Raw genomic sequence first — 17,768 nt, 5'->3', positions numbered from 1 at the left:
AGCTGACCCATTCTCTTCAGCCTTGCATATGTATTTGAAAGGAATCCACTCCATTTTAATGTTACTTTTGCAAACTTGTATGGTAAATATCCATGCACATGATATATACAGTACACCTAAGTAAGAGAGGTGCATAGAAGCCAGGCTGTATAAACAGTGCAATGGGAGAGAGGTGCATAGAAGCCAGGCTGTATAAACAGTGCAATGGGAGAGAGGTGCATAGAAGCTAGGCTGTATAAACAGTGCAATGGGAGAGAGGTGCAGAGAAGCCAGGCTGTATAAACAGTGCAATGGGAGAGAGGTGCAGAGAAGCCAGGCTCTACAGACAGTGTAGCGGGAAAGAGGAACAGAGAATCTAAGCTCCACAGGCAATCTAAGAAGAGTGGGGAGCAGATATCCAAGCTCTACAGACAATCTAAGAGGAGAGGAGAGCAGATAATCCAAGCTCTACAGACAATCTAAGAGGAAAGGGGAGCAGAGAATCCAGGCTCTACATACAATCTAAGAGGAGAGGGGAGCAGAGAAACCTGGCTGTGCAGACACTCCAAGAGGAGAGGGGAGCTGAGAATACAGGCTGTGCAGCCATTCCAAGAGGAGAGGGGAGCAGAGAATCCAGGCGCTACAGACAATCTAAGAGGAGAGGGAAGCGGATAATCCAAGCTCTACAGACAATCTAAGAGGAGAGGGGAGCAGATGATCCAAGCTCTACAGGCAATCTAAGAGGAGAGGGGAGCAGATGATCCAAGCTCTACAGGCAATCCAAGAGGAGAGGGGAACAGAGAATCCAGGCTCTACAGACAATCTAAGAAGACAGGGGAGCAGAGAATCCAGGTTCCACAGACAATCTAAGAAGACAGGGGAGCAGAGAATTCAGGCTCTGCATACAATCTAAGAAGACAGGGGAGCAGATGATCCAAGCTCTACAGGCAATCTAAGAGGAGAGGGGAGCAGATGATCCAAGCTCTACAGGCAATCTAAGAAGACAGGGGAGCAGATAATCCAGGTTCCACAGACAATCTAAGAAGACAGGGGAGCAGAGAATTCAGGCTCTGCATACAATCTAAGAAGACAGGGGAGCAGAGAATCCATGCTCTACAGACAGTTTAAGGGGAGCAGAAAAGCCAGGCTAGAGAGACAATGCAAGACAAGAGAGGAGCATAGAATATGTCTCTACAGACAATGTAAAAGGAGAGAGGGGCAGAGAAGTCAGGATCAGTCAATCAAATAAGCTTTTTTATGGCAGTACCCCATAAAAGCCAAAATTCCATAATACTATTCCAAATTGATCAAAATATACAATAAATTGAAATTCCTCTCTTGGTTTCATTAAAATTACATTCACAAGAATCCAACAAAACAGCCCATGTAAGCAGATTAACGTCAAACAACTAAAACCACAAAAAGAAGAAAGATTTGCCAGTAGTTCACAGAGCAACCCAGTAAACTCCACAAGAATACATCGTCTTTATACAAGTTCTTTTAGATATGCAGATCTCATCAGCCATTCTCCAGAAACCTATTTTGCTACGGCAAACACGTTTACACCATTGTCAGTACTTCTAGAGAATATCATGGCTTCAGTGTTCGTTCTGAAGCCGTATGTTTGAAATCTCGGTTTCATATCGGCCCTTCTTTATAATAAGTCCAAGGGACAGGTAAGAAGGAAGTGCTCTATGGATTGAATCCTGTACAAACAATGTGGAAATGTATTTGTTTTGTTGGGGTTCCAGGTGTTATGAAGAGCAGCCACTGGGAGAATACTAAACCTGAACTCAAGGTACAATGATCTTAAAGGCCTCGGTCTCATTAGGTCCAGATACATTTCACAGCCCCTGTGGCTCTTGTTTTCCCAATAGATTTTCAGGACGGATGGGCTCTACTCCAGTTCTCAAGCTCAATTTTCTGCCAATAGCCTGTCTTTATTCTTTGTTTATCGTTTGGTATAATAGTAGTAGGAGAATCCCACAAGTCGGGGAAACCTAGAACCCGCAACCAGGTTTTAACATACAGGAACCATTTCAGGGATGGTCCCTCAGGTTGACCCAAGAGATCTCTGACAGAATCTTTGATTTTAGGATCTCCTCACATCCCCAGAATCTAATCCAGCATAAAACCGGCATGAGGGCTACCACATCCTCAATATTTTATAGGCCGGTTTCCTCATGAATAAGGATTGTGGATGTCCCTACTGGTAATCCGAGATTTTTCTTTAGGAATCCATTCTCCACTTTCCCAAGTGTTTTACAATGTGTATTTCCCCATAGTTCAGCGCCATAAATAGCAGCTTGTCTCACTTGGGCTTGATAAACCTGCAAAAGCGGTCTAACTGTACCATCCCCATGACTGAAAGAAAATGTGGTAACGGCCCCACCATATGTCAGCAGTGTATTTTCTGCATCAAGGTACAAGCAGTAACAAAACGCACACCAAGTTAATCCTTATGGTGCACATGCTCTAACAGTTTACCATCCACGGTTATGCTACATCCAGGTTTTTTCCTTCTCCTAGACAAGATCATGACTTTAGTCTTGTCTGTATTTAAAGATAACCTCATGTCCTTGCAAAACCTGGCAAAAACCTGCTTTTCTGTTCTCAAGCCTGACAGGTTTTGCAAAAGCAGAATTGTGTCATCCGTAAATGACAGAACCCGAATTTTGTCACGAGCTAAAATAGGGGCATCGGTAGGTGTGCCGAAAAGTCGGTCTATTAGACCATTAATGTACAATAAAAAGAGGATGGGGGCCAGGGCACACCCTTGGCGTACGCCCTTTTGCACTTGTATGGGGTGTGTGGTTCCTCCCCACCCCCAGAGGGTAGAAGATCTTTTTCAGGAATTGCCCACATTTGCTCACAAAAGAAGCACTAATTGGAGAGACCAGTTGGTAAAGACCAGACACGGAATGAAAACGGACCGGCACCTTCCGATACCTGCATTGTACAAACTGCGGGTTGGTAACTAAGAGCACGGGTAATACAGTGAACTATCCTAGATCTGGTGAAAAAATTTAAATCTACAGTTTTGCAACATGCCATACCAGCAATGTTATTTACACCATCAAATGTCCCTGTGGAGTATAATATGTTCAACAGTCCAAAAGACAATGTAAACAACGATGGACGATGGAACGAGCACTGGTCGTGCATCAGGATCAAGAACATGACCTCAGCAGTGGCCTGACATTGGTTCGAAAAAACACATGATATCTCCCAGATCCGGTTTCAGGTAGTGGATGCGATTTTCAGACGAGATACCCATGAAGACTTAGCCAAAAGATTTGATCAAAGGGAAAACTTTTGGATCGAAAGACTTGATGCCATGACCCCTCGAGGTACATGTGTTTTGTATAAAGAACTAAGTATCACTTATCACAAGTCATGTGACTGTTTTAGGGGACGAGGGAATCTTTCCTGGGATTAGCTTTGGTCCCCACTCAGTAGAATGTTTGGTCATTTGTTATGTACATGCGTTACACTATGTATGCTTTAGAGGTGCAACCTGGTTGGCGTCTAGAGAAGACCACCTGGAAGGATTCAGCATCACTTTGTGTTTAATGATTTTAATGTACCAACAGTACAGCTTTAGGAAACCTGATCAGGACACCGGGCTTCAGTACAACCTTGCCTGTATCCTGGCGGTAGAGCCGCCAGATTATTGGCAAAGGCTGTTACCGTTTGCCGCCGGATTATGGGTGCTGGCGAAGCAGTGTAAATCCCCATTTCTGGAGACTCCATGAAGGGATTTGCTTTGATTACCGGCACCGGCAATGCCGGTGTCGGTGATGAGGGCTTTGTTTGCTGGTAGGGCCTGCCTCACCTCCCGAATTAGCTGGAGGTTAGCCAAGGTGCCCCACCTCAAATCCATAGTCAGGTGATCTGGTAAAGTGCCGGCATCCACGAATACTGCCACTTTTTTACCGGACCGTCCGACTTGGAATGAGCCCCACAGTCCTTTAAGACAGATTTCTGTAGGCACTCTGATGCACATTTAATACACCAAACCTGGTGGCATAGGATCTATGGTGTTGGGATTGACCCATTACAAGGAAGAGTGTGTTTACAGACATAAGTACCACTTATTCCGAATGTATGATATAGGTTTTCATAGTACAGCTTTCATACTGTCTTCCTAGATATATTAAGCGTTCATGCGCATTGACATGCTATGATAAATTATACTTGGTGTAAGATGGTGTTCAAATATGTTGAGAAAACTGGGTTTGACTGACTGCAATGAATATGGTAATCATGTAGGCCTTCACAGTATGGCTTCAATGTTTGATACTGTCCTTTTGACATATTAAGTTTTAATGCACATTGATATGCTAAGCTACATCATCAAGATGCCGTTTAAATGGGTAGATGAAACTGCTATTGACTGACTGCAAAAATCTATCTTTAAAAATAATATATACATGTTTATGTTTAACATAATGGTGCAGGGGGATTGCCGTGACCTGTTGCACTCTTGTGCTGGATGGTGCTCAACAATTATTGTTTTGGTCCCGTGCAAACTGTTTACACAGCCTGCGCGTGACGCAGGACGGTTATGACATCACCACGTGCCCGCACACATGACGCCACATCGCCTGCGACAGCAGCAATGAGGAGGTAAGATTTTGGCTGTGCTAGCAGCACGGGTCGACGGCTCGTCATGAGTCATCATTAGAATATACGGTAGGCTGGATTTGGCGGTGAAGAAAGAAACATCTGAATTTCTAGTCTAAAAAATACATGTGTATTAGTGAACTGTCCACTTTTCTTCATATATTTGATCTTCCTTTCCTGTTGCATTTCATCACATTTGGTGTTTATGATTATGGTGCAGATTGTTAAGCCCTGAATACGGACATAGCTCCGAAATCCATTGGCTTTAGGACACTTTTGGATTATCACTGCCTTTTAAGAAGAAATACAATATCAGAGTTATTTAATACTAAATATGGATAAGGATAATATAAATTTGAGAATTTGAAAAATTGTATTGTATTTAGCCATGAACTCGGATTCAACTTGCTAAAAGGGAGTAACGAGAGCACTTGGTTGGTCCAGGGGTAACCATGAACCTTTCTTTGTATATTTGATATTCTTGTGCCAATGATTTTTTCACTGATGTTCTCCGAAGAAGTATTTTAATTATTGAATTGATCATTTGGACAACGGAATGGTAGAATTTAAGCAGTGAAGTGGTGCCCACCCTCTATCGATTCCCTTCAGACCCTTTCTTATTACTGCTTCGTATTTTCATAGAGCAGTAAAATAGCAGATAGCAGTTCATTCGGAAGTACCTCCTTCTTTCAGTATTTCTCAAAGCTTGACCCGTGGAACCGTATCAAAGGCAGTACGAAAATCTACAAATACTGCATATGTATTTAGTTTCCTTAATTCCACATATTTATCAGGGATCAGTTTCAGCCTAAAATACTGGTCCGCTGTGCTGAAGCCTGCTTGCCAGTGATCAATAGTATTCCTTGACTCAACCCAAGTTTTAAGATGGCCCAGAATAGCTTTCACAAAGAACTTTCCTGCTGAGTCGAGCAAAGAAATAGGCCTGTAATTGCTCCTGTGATCGCGACCTCCCTTTTTATATACAGGCACTATCTCGGCTTTAGTCCAAGATTCTGGGGCTACACTTGCCCTCGTCACCGCATTAAATAACTATAGGAAATATGGGGCCCATATCTGCACCTTATCCTTAAAGAGATCACCTGGAATCTTGTCCGGGCCAGAGGCCTTATTAGCTTCCTGTGTGAGCATTGCTTCACTAACCTCTGAGAGTGTAAACTCTATCGGGGATATGGTTAGAAGTCAGGATCTACAGAGTGTGTAAGTGGAGAAGGTAGCAGAGAAGCCAGATGCTATAGGCAGTGAAAGAGGACAGAGGAGTCAGGCTGTGTAGACAGGGTGACAGGGGAGAGTAGCAAATAAGCCAACCTTTACAGACTGTGTAAAAGGAGAAGTCTGACTCTAGAGACAACGTAAGAGGAGAGAGGAGCAGAGAAGCCAGGTGTACATACATTGTATCCAGGGAGAGGAGCAGATACGACAGGGAGTGTAAGAGGCAGCAGGAGCAGAGAAGCCAGGTGCACAGACAATGTACGGGGAGAGGAGCTGAGAGGCCAGGCTCTACAGACACTGTGATGGGGAGAGGAGCAGAGAGCCCAGGCTGTACAGACACTGTAAGTGAGAAGTACCAGGCTCTACTGGCAGCATAAGAGGAAAGGGAGAAGCCCGGCTTTAAAGACAATGAAAGAAGAGAGAAGAGCAGAGAAGCCAGGCTCTGTGGTCCGTGAAAGAAGAGAGAGGAGCAGAGAAGCCAGGCTCTGTGGTCCGTGAAAGAAGAGAGAGGAGCAGAGAAGCCAGGCTCTGTGGTCCGTGAAAGAGGCGAGTGGAGCAGAAAGGCCAGGCTCTGTGGTCCGTGGAAGAGGCGAGTGGAGCAGAAAGGCCAGGCTCTGTGGTCCGTGGAAGAGGCGAGTGGAGCAGAAAGGCCAGGCTCTGTGGTCCGTGGAAGAGGCGAGTGGAGCAGAAAGGCCAGGCTCTGTGGTCCGTGGAAGAGGCGAGTGGAGCAGAAAGGCCAGGCTCTGTGGTCCGTGGAAGAGGCGAGTGGAGCAGAAAGGCCAGGCTCTGTGGTCCGTGGAAGAGGCGAGTGGAGCAGAAAGGCCAGGCTCTGTGGTCCGTGGAAGAGGCGAGTGGAGCAGAAAGGCCAGGCCCTGTGGTCCGTGGAAGAGGCGAGTGGAGCAGAAAGGCTAGGCTGTGCGGTCCGTGGAAGAGGCGAGTGGAGCAGAAAGGCCAGGCTGTGCGGTCCGTGGAAGAGGCGAGTGGAGCAGAAAGGCCAGGCCCTGTGGTCCGTGGAAGAGGCGAGTGGAGCAGAAAGGCTAGGCTGTGCGGTCCGTGGAAGAGGCGAGTGGAGCAGAAAGGCCAGGCTGTGCGGTCCGTGGAAGAGGCGAGTGGAGCAGAAAGGCCAGGCTCTGTGGTCCGTGGAAGAGGCGAGTGGAGCAGAAAGGCCAGGCTCTGTGGTCCGTGGAAGAGGCGAGTGGAGCAGAAAGGCCAGGCTTTATGGCCAGTGTAAGAGGAGGGCAGAGCAGGGAAGCTAGGCTCTGCAGACATTGCTCAGGAAGAGCAGAGACGCCAGGCTCTATAGTGTAACAAGGCAGAGGAGTAATGAGGCCAGACTCCACAGCCTTTGTAACACAGACCCGACTCTACAGCCAGTGCAAATCGTTTTCTTCAGCCAATGGTTTTTTGCTGTGTTTCATCTTAAAAAGAAAGATGTTCTCTCATCGTTTGTTTTAGCTTTTTGCATGTATAAGGCTGACTGCAGCAGACAAAAGCATCAAGTGCATTGGAGCGACGACTGATGCTGCCCCCGCTGCCACACAGGCGAAGGGAGTAGAGGGGCTTGTCTTTCAGAAACACCCTTCCCCCAGCTCTCACATATGGAAAGGGAGCTAATGTGTGCTGTTTAGTGACGCGACAGATGGGTCAGGTGTCCATTACAACTGCAAGTGAATGAGAGAGAAATCAACCTACAGTCCTCCTTTGAAGTACACAAAAAATAACTGAGCTTGGCAGACTTCCCAGAGCATGACACATTTTCTGTCCTCATTATGCTCACAATAGAAGCTTTAAAAAGGTCTGTTTTCACAGCTGGGGCAAAATAAGGTCTGTGCATGAAGACAACATGTCGATGCATTTGAAAGTGGCGGCATATAACTTTAGGTATTTTAAACCCGCTTGGGCCAAATTTGGATGCTGTGATTATTATCCTATATAAATATCATTCTCTTAGGATGTCTTTGCATTGGGAACTGAGCTGTACACAGCTATGCCTACCCCGAGACACACACGACCAGACAGCGCGTTGTCCAAATGTAGTAACTGATGTTTCCTTCATTCTAGTCTCGTATCCAAATCTCAAGGTTGTACGAAACAGTGTACATGCTTTAATGTTCCAAACATTTTAATGTTAAGGTGAGTGTTGCGAAAAATTAAATGAGCACCGAGCCCACTGTGCATTGTGCATTTAGTCATGCACGAATACAACCCTTTTCCCACAGACATATTGGTCAAGTGTAGAGATCTGTGGTCATTCTTATGTTCGCAAAATGCTCTTTCATTTAATGCAAAGCAGCTTGCAAGCCTCAATGGTGTCATTTATTCCCTTCACATTTTTCAGAGGGGGTTTCGAAAGAGTACAATAGGAGTATACCACACTGTCACTCTTGCAATGTTCACTTTACATCAGAAAATAATGTATATGGTTATTCTAGGTTTTGATAATGTGCTCTTTGTCATTAAGACAAGTGGAACAGACTGGCTATGACTATTATATATACTTGAATTCATCCCTCGAAATGAACAGTGGGAAAATGTTGCAAAATTACACCGCTCCCACCCCTCAAGATATCGTTTCTATTTCCTCTGCGCGCACAACCGTCAGCAATAGCGTGGGTGTCTCGAGCAAACGGGCACTTGACAACGCAACTCTCACTCACATGAAAAAGAGACACAGAAGAAGAGTGAGAGAGAGGGAGAAGGAGACAGGGAGAAGAAGAGGAGAGAGAAGACTGCATTGGGTGTGATACACTGGGTACAGAATCAATCATGCAAATACTGGGATAAAATTAATTATTCTGAGTGATAGTCTTCATCTAAACGCTATTATTATTGCGGGGGCGGAAAGACTAGAGCCTTCACTGTATGTGATAAATTCTTTACAAAATTGCTTTAGCATTTAAACTATTTTCTGACTTAAGATGAACTATTAAAAAGAGATTGTACGCAGGATGTCAGCTGCAAGTTTATTCAGGAATCCCATGCATTAAGCCCAGGTTTCTTAGTGGTTTACAATGTGTACAAAATATGTCAACAACAATTACAAAAAGTCTGGTTTAGAATATTTTCAAATTGGGTAAACTATTTAGAACATACACTTGAATTATGCTTCTAATGTTGTAAACCGTATTACACATTTTCCTGTGAAATCAATTTCAAGTGTATTTATTTATTTATTTAGATTGTTTAAAGAACGGGCCTAGCTCGAGAGCAGCGGAGCGCTGTACGTGGCGTGGGTAGCCAGCGTATGGACTGACATCTTTTAACAGTAGCGCAGTACTGTGACTTACGGTCTGTATTGTTTTAATATGTGAAATAATGAATCGTGGTTGAAATGTAGAAAAGGCGTACGGTTGTCTTATGGTTACAAACAACTGCAAAATATGTGGCCTTACACAGATATGTTGCTAAGTGAGCATTTCTAGGGTTGCGATTGGGCGGGGCGTGTGAAAGTATTGATGGGCGCCCACCAAACCATAACCCAATGGTTATTCACAAACATCTCCCAATGCATTTCCCAGACCTACCTTCACAGCTATCCTAGGCTGGTGCGGCAATAGGTCTGGCCACCAGATGAAAAATGAGATATCCGCAGAAAGAAGGATTTTAAATGCATGCCCCTCGCGGTGAAAGTCCTTGATGGACTGCCTGGATCTGAATGCTGTGTCTAAGGCAGAGAAGCGGGCAAGGCCCACCCAAAATCTGTAAATACCCACGAAGCAGCGCTGTGCGGCCATTTGCAGATGTTAATGTCACTGTCACTGCAGTGGGCCCAACTACATTAGATTCAGTCCCCACTTGCAAGACAATCCTGGCTATTCCTCTGGTAAGGGCTTGCAGGTGGTCTTAAATAAAATCAGGTACAATGGGAAATGTGTGTTAGGAACTGAAGGATTCTGAAGGCCACTGATGCTGATCTAGAAGGAGCAGGTTGCAATGCAAAAGGAAGACCCAGAGCTAATCTCAGGTTACGTTGTCACAAGAGATGGTGTTCCTGGCATAGGCTTGCGTGATACCTGGGTCACGATTACAGAAACTTTGCACCCGGGCAAGTGCAATTCTGCATGGTATTACCGCAAGGGCAACGTTTGCCTAGGGGAACAAACTATTCTTTCAAAGCATTTCTGCACCAGGGCCAAGTTGCTCTAGAGCTAATGGGAAAGGGTGCTAGCACTAGGGCAATTTTGCTGTGGTGCAACAATGCTTTGAAAACGCACGTTTTTTGCACTACAGTAATTTTTGACTAGTGCTATTAACATGCAAAACTGTCCTTGCAGCAGGGCAAGGTTTCTGAAATCTAATCACTGTAGGGGGTTATAGCTCAAACCATATGGAGGTCAGCAGCTGCACACTCTGTTCTAGATTATTAACCCTAACATCTCTTTTAATTGCATCCAAAATACCTCCAAGGGAACTGGTGGGAAAATATGACAAAGAAAGTATAAATGCTCATATATTTTTTTATATCATCATATTTTATAGCATCTATTTAAGCAGATCTATCAGCATCTTTTCAGCTAAGCTTTTCGTTCCCTGGGAAAAATACTAGTTACGAAAGGTTGCATTTTATTGTTTCGGGGTATGGTCAGAAAGCAACACTCAAAGGGGTTTCCCATAAGCAAATTCTTAAGATTGTTGATCCCACGGGGCAGCTTTCATTCTTTTTGTGGTTCAGAGAGCCACATATCTCATTTTAGGTTGTCACATGCTCTATTTTGCTCAAAGTGGAATTTCTTACGTAATCCACTTCCCACAAACTGTTTTGCCCTACAGTGGAGTATTGATCAATGTTGTGTTTGTCTCATCCAGGAGAGGAACATGTGCAGGCAATTATGGTTATACCTGTAGGGTAGCCCAAGAGGCTTTCGTGCAATAGACATGCCATTTATAACTGCATCCTAGCTGGGAAGTGTTTTAACACAGATATTATTTGAGCTAACCTCCTGAATCCACACACTAGCCAGAATGCAGCAGGAATAATTCCCTACAGAGATGGGTGTGAGGAAGGAAATTAGTCAAATGTGCCAGCGTCTGTTCATTCCCCACTAGAAGCAACAAGGGATCTTGTAGGATCCTAAAGATGTGAAACTATTGGTCATCAACTCAATATACCAGGTCTAAACACCAAGCTGGCGTTTCCCATTCGTCTATTAGCATCCAGCTGCCGGGTTGTGCAGCCAATTCGCTTGCTTGGATCACAGGCTGAATCCACCATTAATGGTCTGCATTTTGGGTAAACTGATTGCTTCCCCTACTTCCATTGACACCATTACCCCTTCAATGGTCCAGATCCCAAATTAAAAACCTCCACTTAACTGCCACCTCCTCTCCACAATCAGTGCCACCACCATCACCCACAGCCCACCTGGAACTTGGGAAAAGGAACTCAGTTGGTAGCTCCCTTTACTAATGTGCCTGGCAGCCATCTTGATTGTAAAACAGGCTCTTGTAGCCCTGCCAAGCCTTTTCTCTACATAAGAAAGTAATCATTAGCGCCCTGGATGTTATGCCGGGTTGCCAACAGCGTTAATGGCTGCTGTGGTGGGTTGTCCCGGATGGTGACAGCCCTAAGCGTCATTGAAGCCCTGCTTGATTAGGGCCTATCAACTTGGGCTTGCATGCCATGACCATCTGTGTCAGCTGTGTCAGCACGCGGCAGCAGCCATTATTGCCACAATAGGAGGAGCTGTGTTTTGATGGGGATTAATATCAGGAAATTAACTTAACAGAAATACTTTAATACAGATCTGTTGTTGTTTCGGGTTGCAGAACTGGTCAGACCTGGAAAATCTTTTCTGACAACATTGCACCACAATTTGAAGCTCTTACTTTAAAACATGGAGATTCGCAGAGTTGAAAGGAAAGGCAATACTTACCTTCAAAACATTAGCAAAGTGGCTAGAGTTAGCGCTTATTGGCGGAGAACCGAACTGACTGAGCCAATTAGGAATTACTCTGTTCTCGACATAAGCATGTGCTGCAGGGAGCTTTGTTTGTCTAAAATGGCAGCGCCAGTTTGGCCAAACCAGGAAGTGTGAGGTGACACAAGCCCTGAGGTATACCTAACAGATTGTTACAAGACATAGCGAACAGGGACTTTACTGCAGACTTATGTCACCCAACTAGAACTACAAAGCAAAAAATTAAAAGCAAATATGAATGATTAAAGATTGTGTGACTCCAGAATCAAACGCTTTGCCAGCTTTGGCTTTCTGTATGAAAACAAAAAAATCATTACATAAAAATGTAATTAAATAAAGAAGATGGATCAATTTGGCAACGCCATTTTAAAAACCACACAGACTGGTTTGTCACCACTGTCAAAGAGGGGATTGCCTGTAAACCATAAAATAATCGCACACTGCTTTTGCAAAAGAAGGCCATTTATGGCATGCAATGTAGTGCTAACAGACTTTGTATACGTTACGTACAATATAGTGATATGCCCATCATTGGGCAGTGGGGAGATGGAGGAACAATTATACATTCTGGATGTGGATAGGTGTGCAAAACTGTAGTGTTTTTTATGAAATAAAGACAACAATTCACAAAAAATGGACAATATTAAAATATTGTGACATTTTTTTTTTTTACAAAAAAGAAACCAAATTGCCACGTATAGGGATTTTCAAAAATAAAACCCTAATTCGATAAACGATAGTTTATTCTTGAAAATAAAATGGAGAAAGAATAACCGTTTCATTTAAAAATGAAGCAAACCCGCTGGAAAAAAAGAAATGGTTCCATGAAGAGAACACAAAGTCCAGCCACGGTACCATGTATCAGTTCTGCATGCAATCTCCTTTGGCAGCATTCTCATTTGGGGAACATCTTTCCATGCTCTCTCTGGGACTTAGAACACATATTTTGCTTACTGGGCGATTCACCAGCACAAAGCATTGTTTGGCCGGTAAGAATGCGCAATTTACTGTTAAAGCCCATGGCTCACCTGTATGCTGGTCAGATTCGTGTACTGGTAGGCTTTGACCACCAGGTATTTGGCCTCGATGTCGATGATCCCCAGGATCATGTACTTCCACCATCTCCGTCTCAGAATGGCCAGCAAATTTTCTTCTCCTGCGGGAGACAAATACAGCATTTATTTATTCAGATTTGTAAAGCGCACATCAGCCCTTGGGAATTGATCAGTACACGGCTGACTGTAGGTCAAAACAGATTCAATCACAACTGATTCCACCAAAGGGATTAAATGAGATGTCATAGGTGTCAGAAGGCCAAAGAAGCCTAATCCCAGCAGAATGCAGGCCTTGATTAAAGACTTACAACACACCTGACCATGTAGAGGGCACAGGATTCTGATATATGTATCATTTGGTCCCCTGCTCAAATTGGGAGCCGTATTGTAATTAACTCTTTGCTGAAGACATCGTTGCGGTAGAAATGTAAAGATCACACCTTGAAAAACAACATGAAGGAAAGCACAGAAGTTCAGATTTGAATTGTATGTGTGTATGCATGAAGTGTGAGCATGTACATAGGATGTCGTATGAACCCTGATGGGCCATGTAGATGCTGTAAAAAAGACAATAATTAGTAAGAATTTGGGAGATGGGTGAAGCACCAGAGATCCATAATGATCTTTGTAAATGCAGTTGGTTCGATTGGTTTTGAATGGGGGCAATGGGTGGCTGTTCCACCATTTGGAAAACCTATTTTTTGTGATTTTCCTGCTCATGGATTTGGGAATAATTACTTTGGTAAGAGTTGTTGATCTGAATGGGGAATATCGATTTAATCTTGCAGTCATCTGAGAAGGTCTGATGTCCTACAACTTCTTTGTATTAAGCGAAGAGATTTAAAGCACATGCAATTAAAAACCGGAAGGAATTGCAAGACCCTATTAAGTGGAGAGATTTGAACAATCTGTGGTGGCCTGGCAAGGAGACAGGTCGCAGCACTGTGCACTCACTGAAGGCATAGCATTAGATTTCATGATGTTTGATTGTAGATGCTGTTACCATGTTACGCCTTGACCAAATGAAGCTATCAGCAGTAATAACCCTGTGAGGATGACATAAAATAGGGTTTGGCCTTCTCAGCTGAGAAAGCATGATGGTACACTGCCGAAAACTGGAACTCGAGAGTATATTTGTTGTCCATGAAACGTCCCGTTACTACACACAGTTTTTGTGGAATTGGGAAAAAGGACCAGCAATAGTAGTTCCATTAACCTTCTTAAGAAAATGTAGCCCTCACCTTGGTTTTCCCCAGGCTGACCTTGGAGTGGATGTTTGGCATCCAAGCTGTGCTTTTTGTAGGAAATGTTTTTTTGCCAAGAAGTGGTCAAACAAAGGTCAGCAGTAAGTCTGACCGAAATCTATGTGTCAACTGCATAGTTCAAATAGTAGAACCCAAACGAGCGAATTATAGCTACCAAAAGCTGCTGGTATACATAGCGGTGGGGCAAATTGTGCTCCCTGTAGCACTGCACATATATGTGGTGTCGGTACCTGTTTGAAAAGGGAAATGGACCCCTTGCCAGAATGGTTGAAGCTTCATACCGGGTGCACCTTTCCTGGCATTGGATGCAGAGACCCAGACAATGGAAATGGCTTTAGGTAAAGAGAACAGTATTCTAGTGGGCTGGGATATAAGGAGATTGACGCCCAAAGGACCATAGAAGCAAAGCCAAAATAAGAAAGATGACATTATGAAACTATGGGGAGAAACAGAGCACTAGGGGCTAAGGTAAAATGAAAAGATCCAACTTTTAAAGTTCCATGTAGCCCTGTGGTCAGAAAGTCAGAAACATCCCTCTTATAATCCACACTCAGAGTAAACCACACATTCCACTTTAGGTTACATTAAAGGAAAGTCAGAAACATCACTCTTATAATCCACACTCAGAGTAAACCACACATTCCACTTTAGGTTACATTAAAGGAAAGTCAGAAACATCACTCTTATAATCCACACTCAGAGTAAACCACACATTCCACTTTAGGTTACATTAAAGGAAAGTCAGAAACATCCCTCTTATAATCCACACCCAGAGTGTGGCCTGGAATGTAGCGTGCCATTCTTCAGATGGGCCTGTCAAATAAGGTGCTTCGCCTTCTTTTCGAAGGCTAGCCTTAATCAACGCTTCCTAATTTGGTGTTTAAAGGATAGAAACATGAATGACAGCCATTTCATAGCATACAGTATATGTGTGTGTAAAACCATTATTTCAAATTGTAATCAAATAAAGTGTATCAGAACTATAAACGATACCGAACATCCTCACAAATAAATAAAATGATTTTTCATTTGCTAATCATGGAATGTCGATCCTTTGATGTGCACAGGTTCAACATTAGGTTACCACTAGTATTGCCCATGGAGTAGTGCAGGAAAGAACAATTCAGAAGCGGAATCTATTTGATTTGTGTTATTAAATGGCCGTCCTTTATTGCCATGCCACAGAGGGCAGATATCATGTCACGTGCTGCTTCTGCCAGCATCGCAACTTTCCAGCACACATAATCCTCCCACACAGTGTGGGTGAATTGAACGTGCCCAACAGAACGTTATGCTGTTTTCGTCCTAAAATGCACCTTCTCCATGAATTTAGAGACGCTCAGTCCTCCAAAATATTTCCCAATAATGAAAAGGCAAAAAGAAATTGCTGTAATGAAACAGCTTATCAATTAACTTTTTTTAAATTAGCTGTTAAAAAAACAATAGATTCTATTTAATGCGAGTTTTCAAAAACATAATTGTGTGCTAACAAAATCAATTTGCTACAAAAGCAAATTGATTCTTCATAAAAAAGCAACCATTTGGCCAAAAAAAAATCAATTAGGGAAAAAGGCGATTCACAATTGACTGAAAAAAGCACAATGCTTTTTTTCTAATGAAATAGCGCATATTGGATTTTCAACCCATTCCCAGGGCAAAAAGACTTCTAGTGCATGAAAAGCACTCCAGCCATAGCAATGTTGATCATGTCAAGAATTGTACTCACCAATATCTACAAAGGTTATTATTATAAGCAATAGTGAATGAATCGCCACACTTTTCAATAATTAACCTTTTCTGCTGAATCGTTTACTGTAGTAATAACGCGTTGCACAATTTGGAAATAATGTTTAAATACATGTTTAGAAAAACGAATTTGGAAAAATTCAAGTTGGAAGAAAAGAAAGTTTGAAAAAGCAATTTGGTGGCCATGTTATAAAAATATACCACATAGGTTTGGCTACATAAACATGAGTAGAAATGTTCTGGAGAGCAGCAGGTGGGCAACTAGGGCAAGGCGAAGGCGAGGTCGGCGCCTTGTTAAAGTGTTTAAAAGAAAATGCTTGACTAGACGGTGGGTGAAAATATCAAGTTGGATAAGTCAAGGGAGGGTCCATGTAAGAGGCAGGAGGGCAGACGAGGGAAATGCAATGCAATATAGCAACAAGAAATCATAAACTCCAGAAAAAGATATGATCGATCTTTAAGTTTTAGAATTTACAGTGCGGTACCTGAAATGTAAAGTGTACAAAAAGCTAAACTTGCTAACTGATTTTTAGAGAATATGGGTCCAATTCTAAAAACCTTTCTTTTGGCGTAAATGAGATGCAGTAGCGCAGCTCCTCACTTGCACCAAAAAAGGTGCCCCCCAAACGCCAAAGGGCATCTCCATGTGCGCAGGACAGTACCTGCAGTGCAAAGTGTACACGCATCAGAGTTTTCAAACTTATTTTTAGAGCTTATGAAGTAGATTCTCAAAACCTTTCTTTTGGCGTAAATGAGATGTATTAGCGCATCTCCTCACTTGCGCCAAAAAAAGTTCACCAGAATCCACAAAGGGCATCTAAATGTGCGTATCTTAGTTCAAGTGGTGATGGGAGTGCAGTGCAGATGTGAAGAGGAAGGGTGTTCCAAGCTCTGGTTGCCCGGTAGGTAAACGCCTGGTTTTGTGTGCATGTTAGTTTGCAGAGTGAAATCTGTATGCGATGCGGCTTGCTTGTCTGGTGTTTCTGTGGGTGACGATTCTGAGTTTGTCACGAAGTTAAGATGGGGTTTTGTGGTGCATGGCTTTGAAAACAATGCAGCATCCTTTGAGGGCAATTCTCTAGAGTTCAGGGAGCCAGTGGAATTCAGTGAGTGCTAATGTGATGTGTGAATGTTTGGGCAGGTGGAGGATGAGTCTGGCTTGGACTACAGTGCAGAAATGGTCAGGAGAAAGGATTTCTCTTGATCTTTCGTAGAGAGTGTAGTTGTAGGTTGCATGCTTTGGTGATAGCAGTTATGTCCTCTGTGAAGGAAAGGTGGGGATCGATGATGAAGCCAAGGGATTTGACTTGTGTGGATAGGGATTTGTGTGGGTCATCTGGGGCGAGTTCTTTGATCCTGGGGGTGAATTTGTGTTTGTGTTTATGGATGCAGATGAGGAGGTATTCTGTTTTGGAAGGATTGAGCTTACTTGAGGAGGTTGGTGGCCATACAGGTGGTGATAGTGGAGAGAAAGCCTTTGAGGGTGTGGAGTTGTGAGGGGGATGAGATTTGGCAATATGTATGCATGTCGTCTGTGTATTGGTGGAAGTGGACATTGTGTTTGTTAAGAGTCTGCCCAAGGAATTCAACATATAGGTTGATGAGGAGCAGTGAGAGGGGAGCCCTGTCGAACAACGCACTTGACCAGGATGGGGTCAGATCAAAAACGGGGCATGGAGACAAAGTGTGTCCGGTCAGTATGGAAGGAAGTGAACCAGTCTACGACGGTGCCTGAGAGTTTCATCCTGTGGGCAGGATATCGAGTAGAATGGTATGGTTGATGTTATCGCAGGCAGCAGACAGTTCAAGGAGTATGAGTAGTGCTGTTTGTCAATTGTCAGTGATGTTGTGGAGATCATCAAGGATGTAAAGTGTTCCATTCTTGGTGCTGTGTCCAGGTCGAAAGCCAGATTGGAAGATGATGGGCAGGATGTTTGTGGTGATGTGTT

The 17,768-nt window shown here is 43.5% G+C and overlaps 1 protein-coding gene across 1 annotated transcript in view; it reads right to left on the bottom strand.

Annotated features, from left to right (window-relative positions):
• Positions 1–17,768, bottom strand: part of SLC35F1 (solute carrier family 35 member F1) — a 1,067,107-nt gene that overhangs the window by 259,416 nt on the left and 789,923 nt on the right. The window contains exon 3 of the mRNA XM_069606621.1: positions 12,782–12,909. Coding sequence (XP_069462722.1) covers positions 12,782–12,909 — 128 coding nt within the window. The remainder of the gene's footprint in view (positions 1–12,781; positions 12,910–17,768) is intronic.

This window comes from Ambystoma mexicanum, chromosome 4p (assembly GCF_040938575.1).
Source record: "Ambystoma mexicanum isolate Mex_15411 chromosome 4p, UKY_AmexF1_1, whole genome shotgun sequence".
Classification (NCBI taxonomy): Eukaryota; Metazoa; Chordata; class Amphibia; order Caudata; family Ambystomatidae; genus Ambystoma; species Ambystoma mexicanum.
Note: the sequence above shows the minus strand (reverse complement) of the source record. Positions and strands in the feature narration are given on the sequence as shown.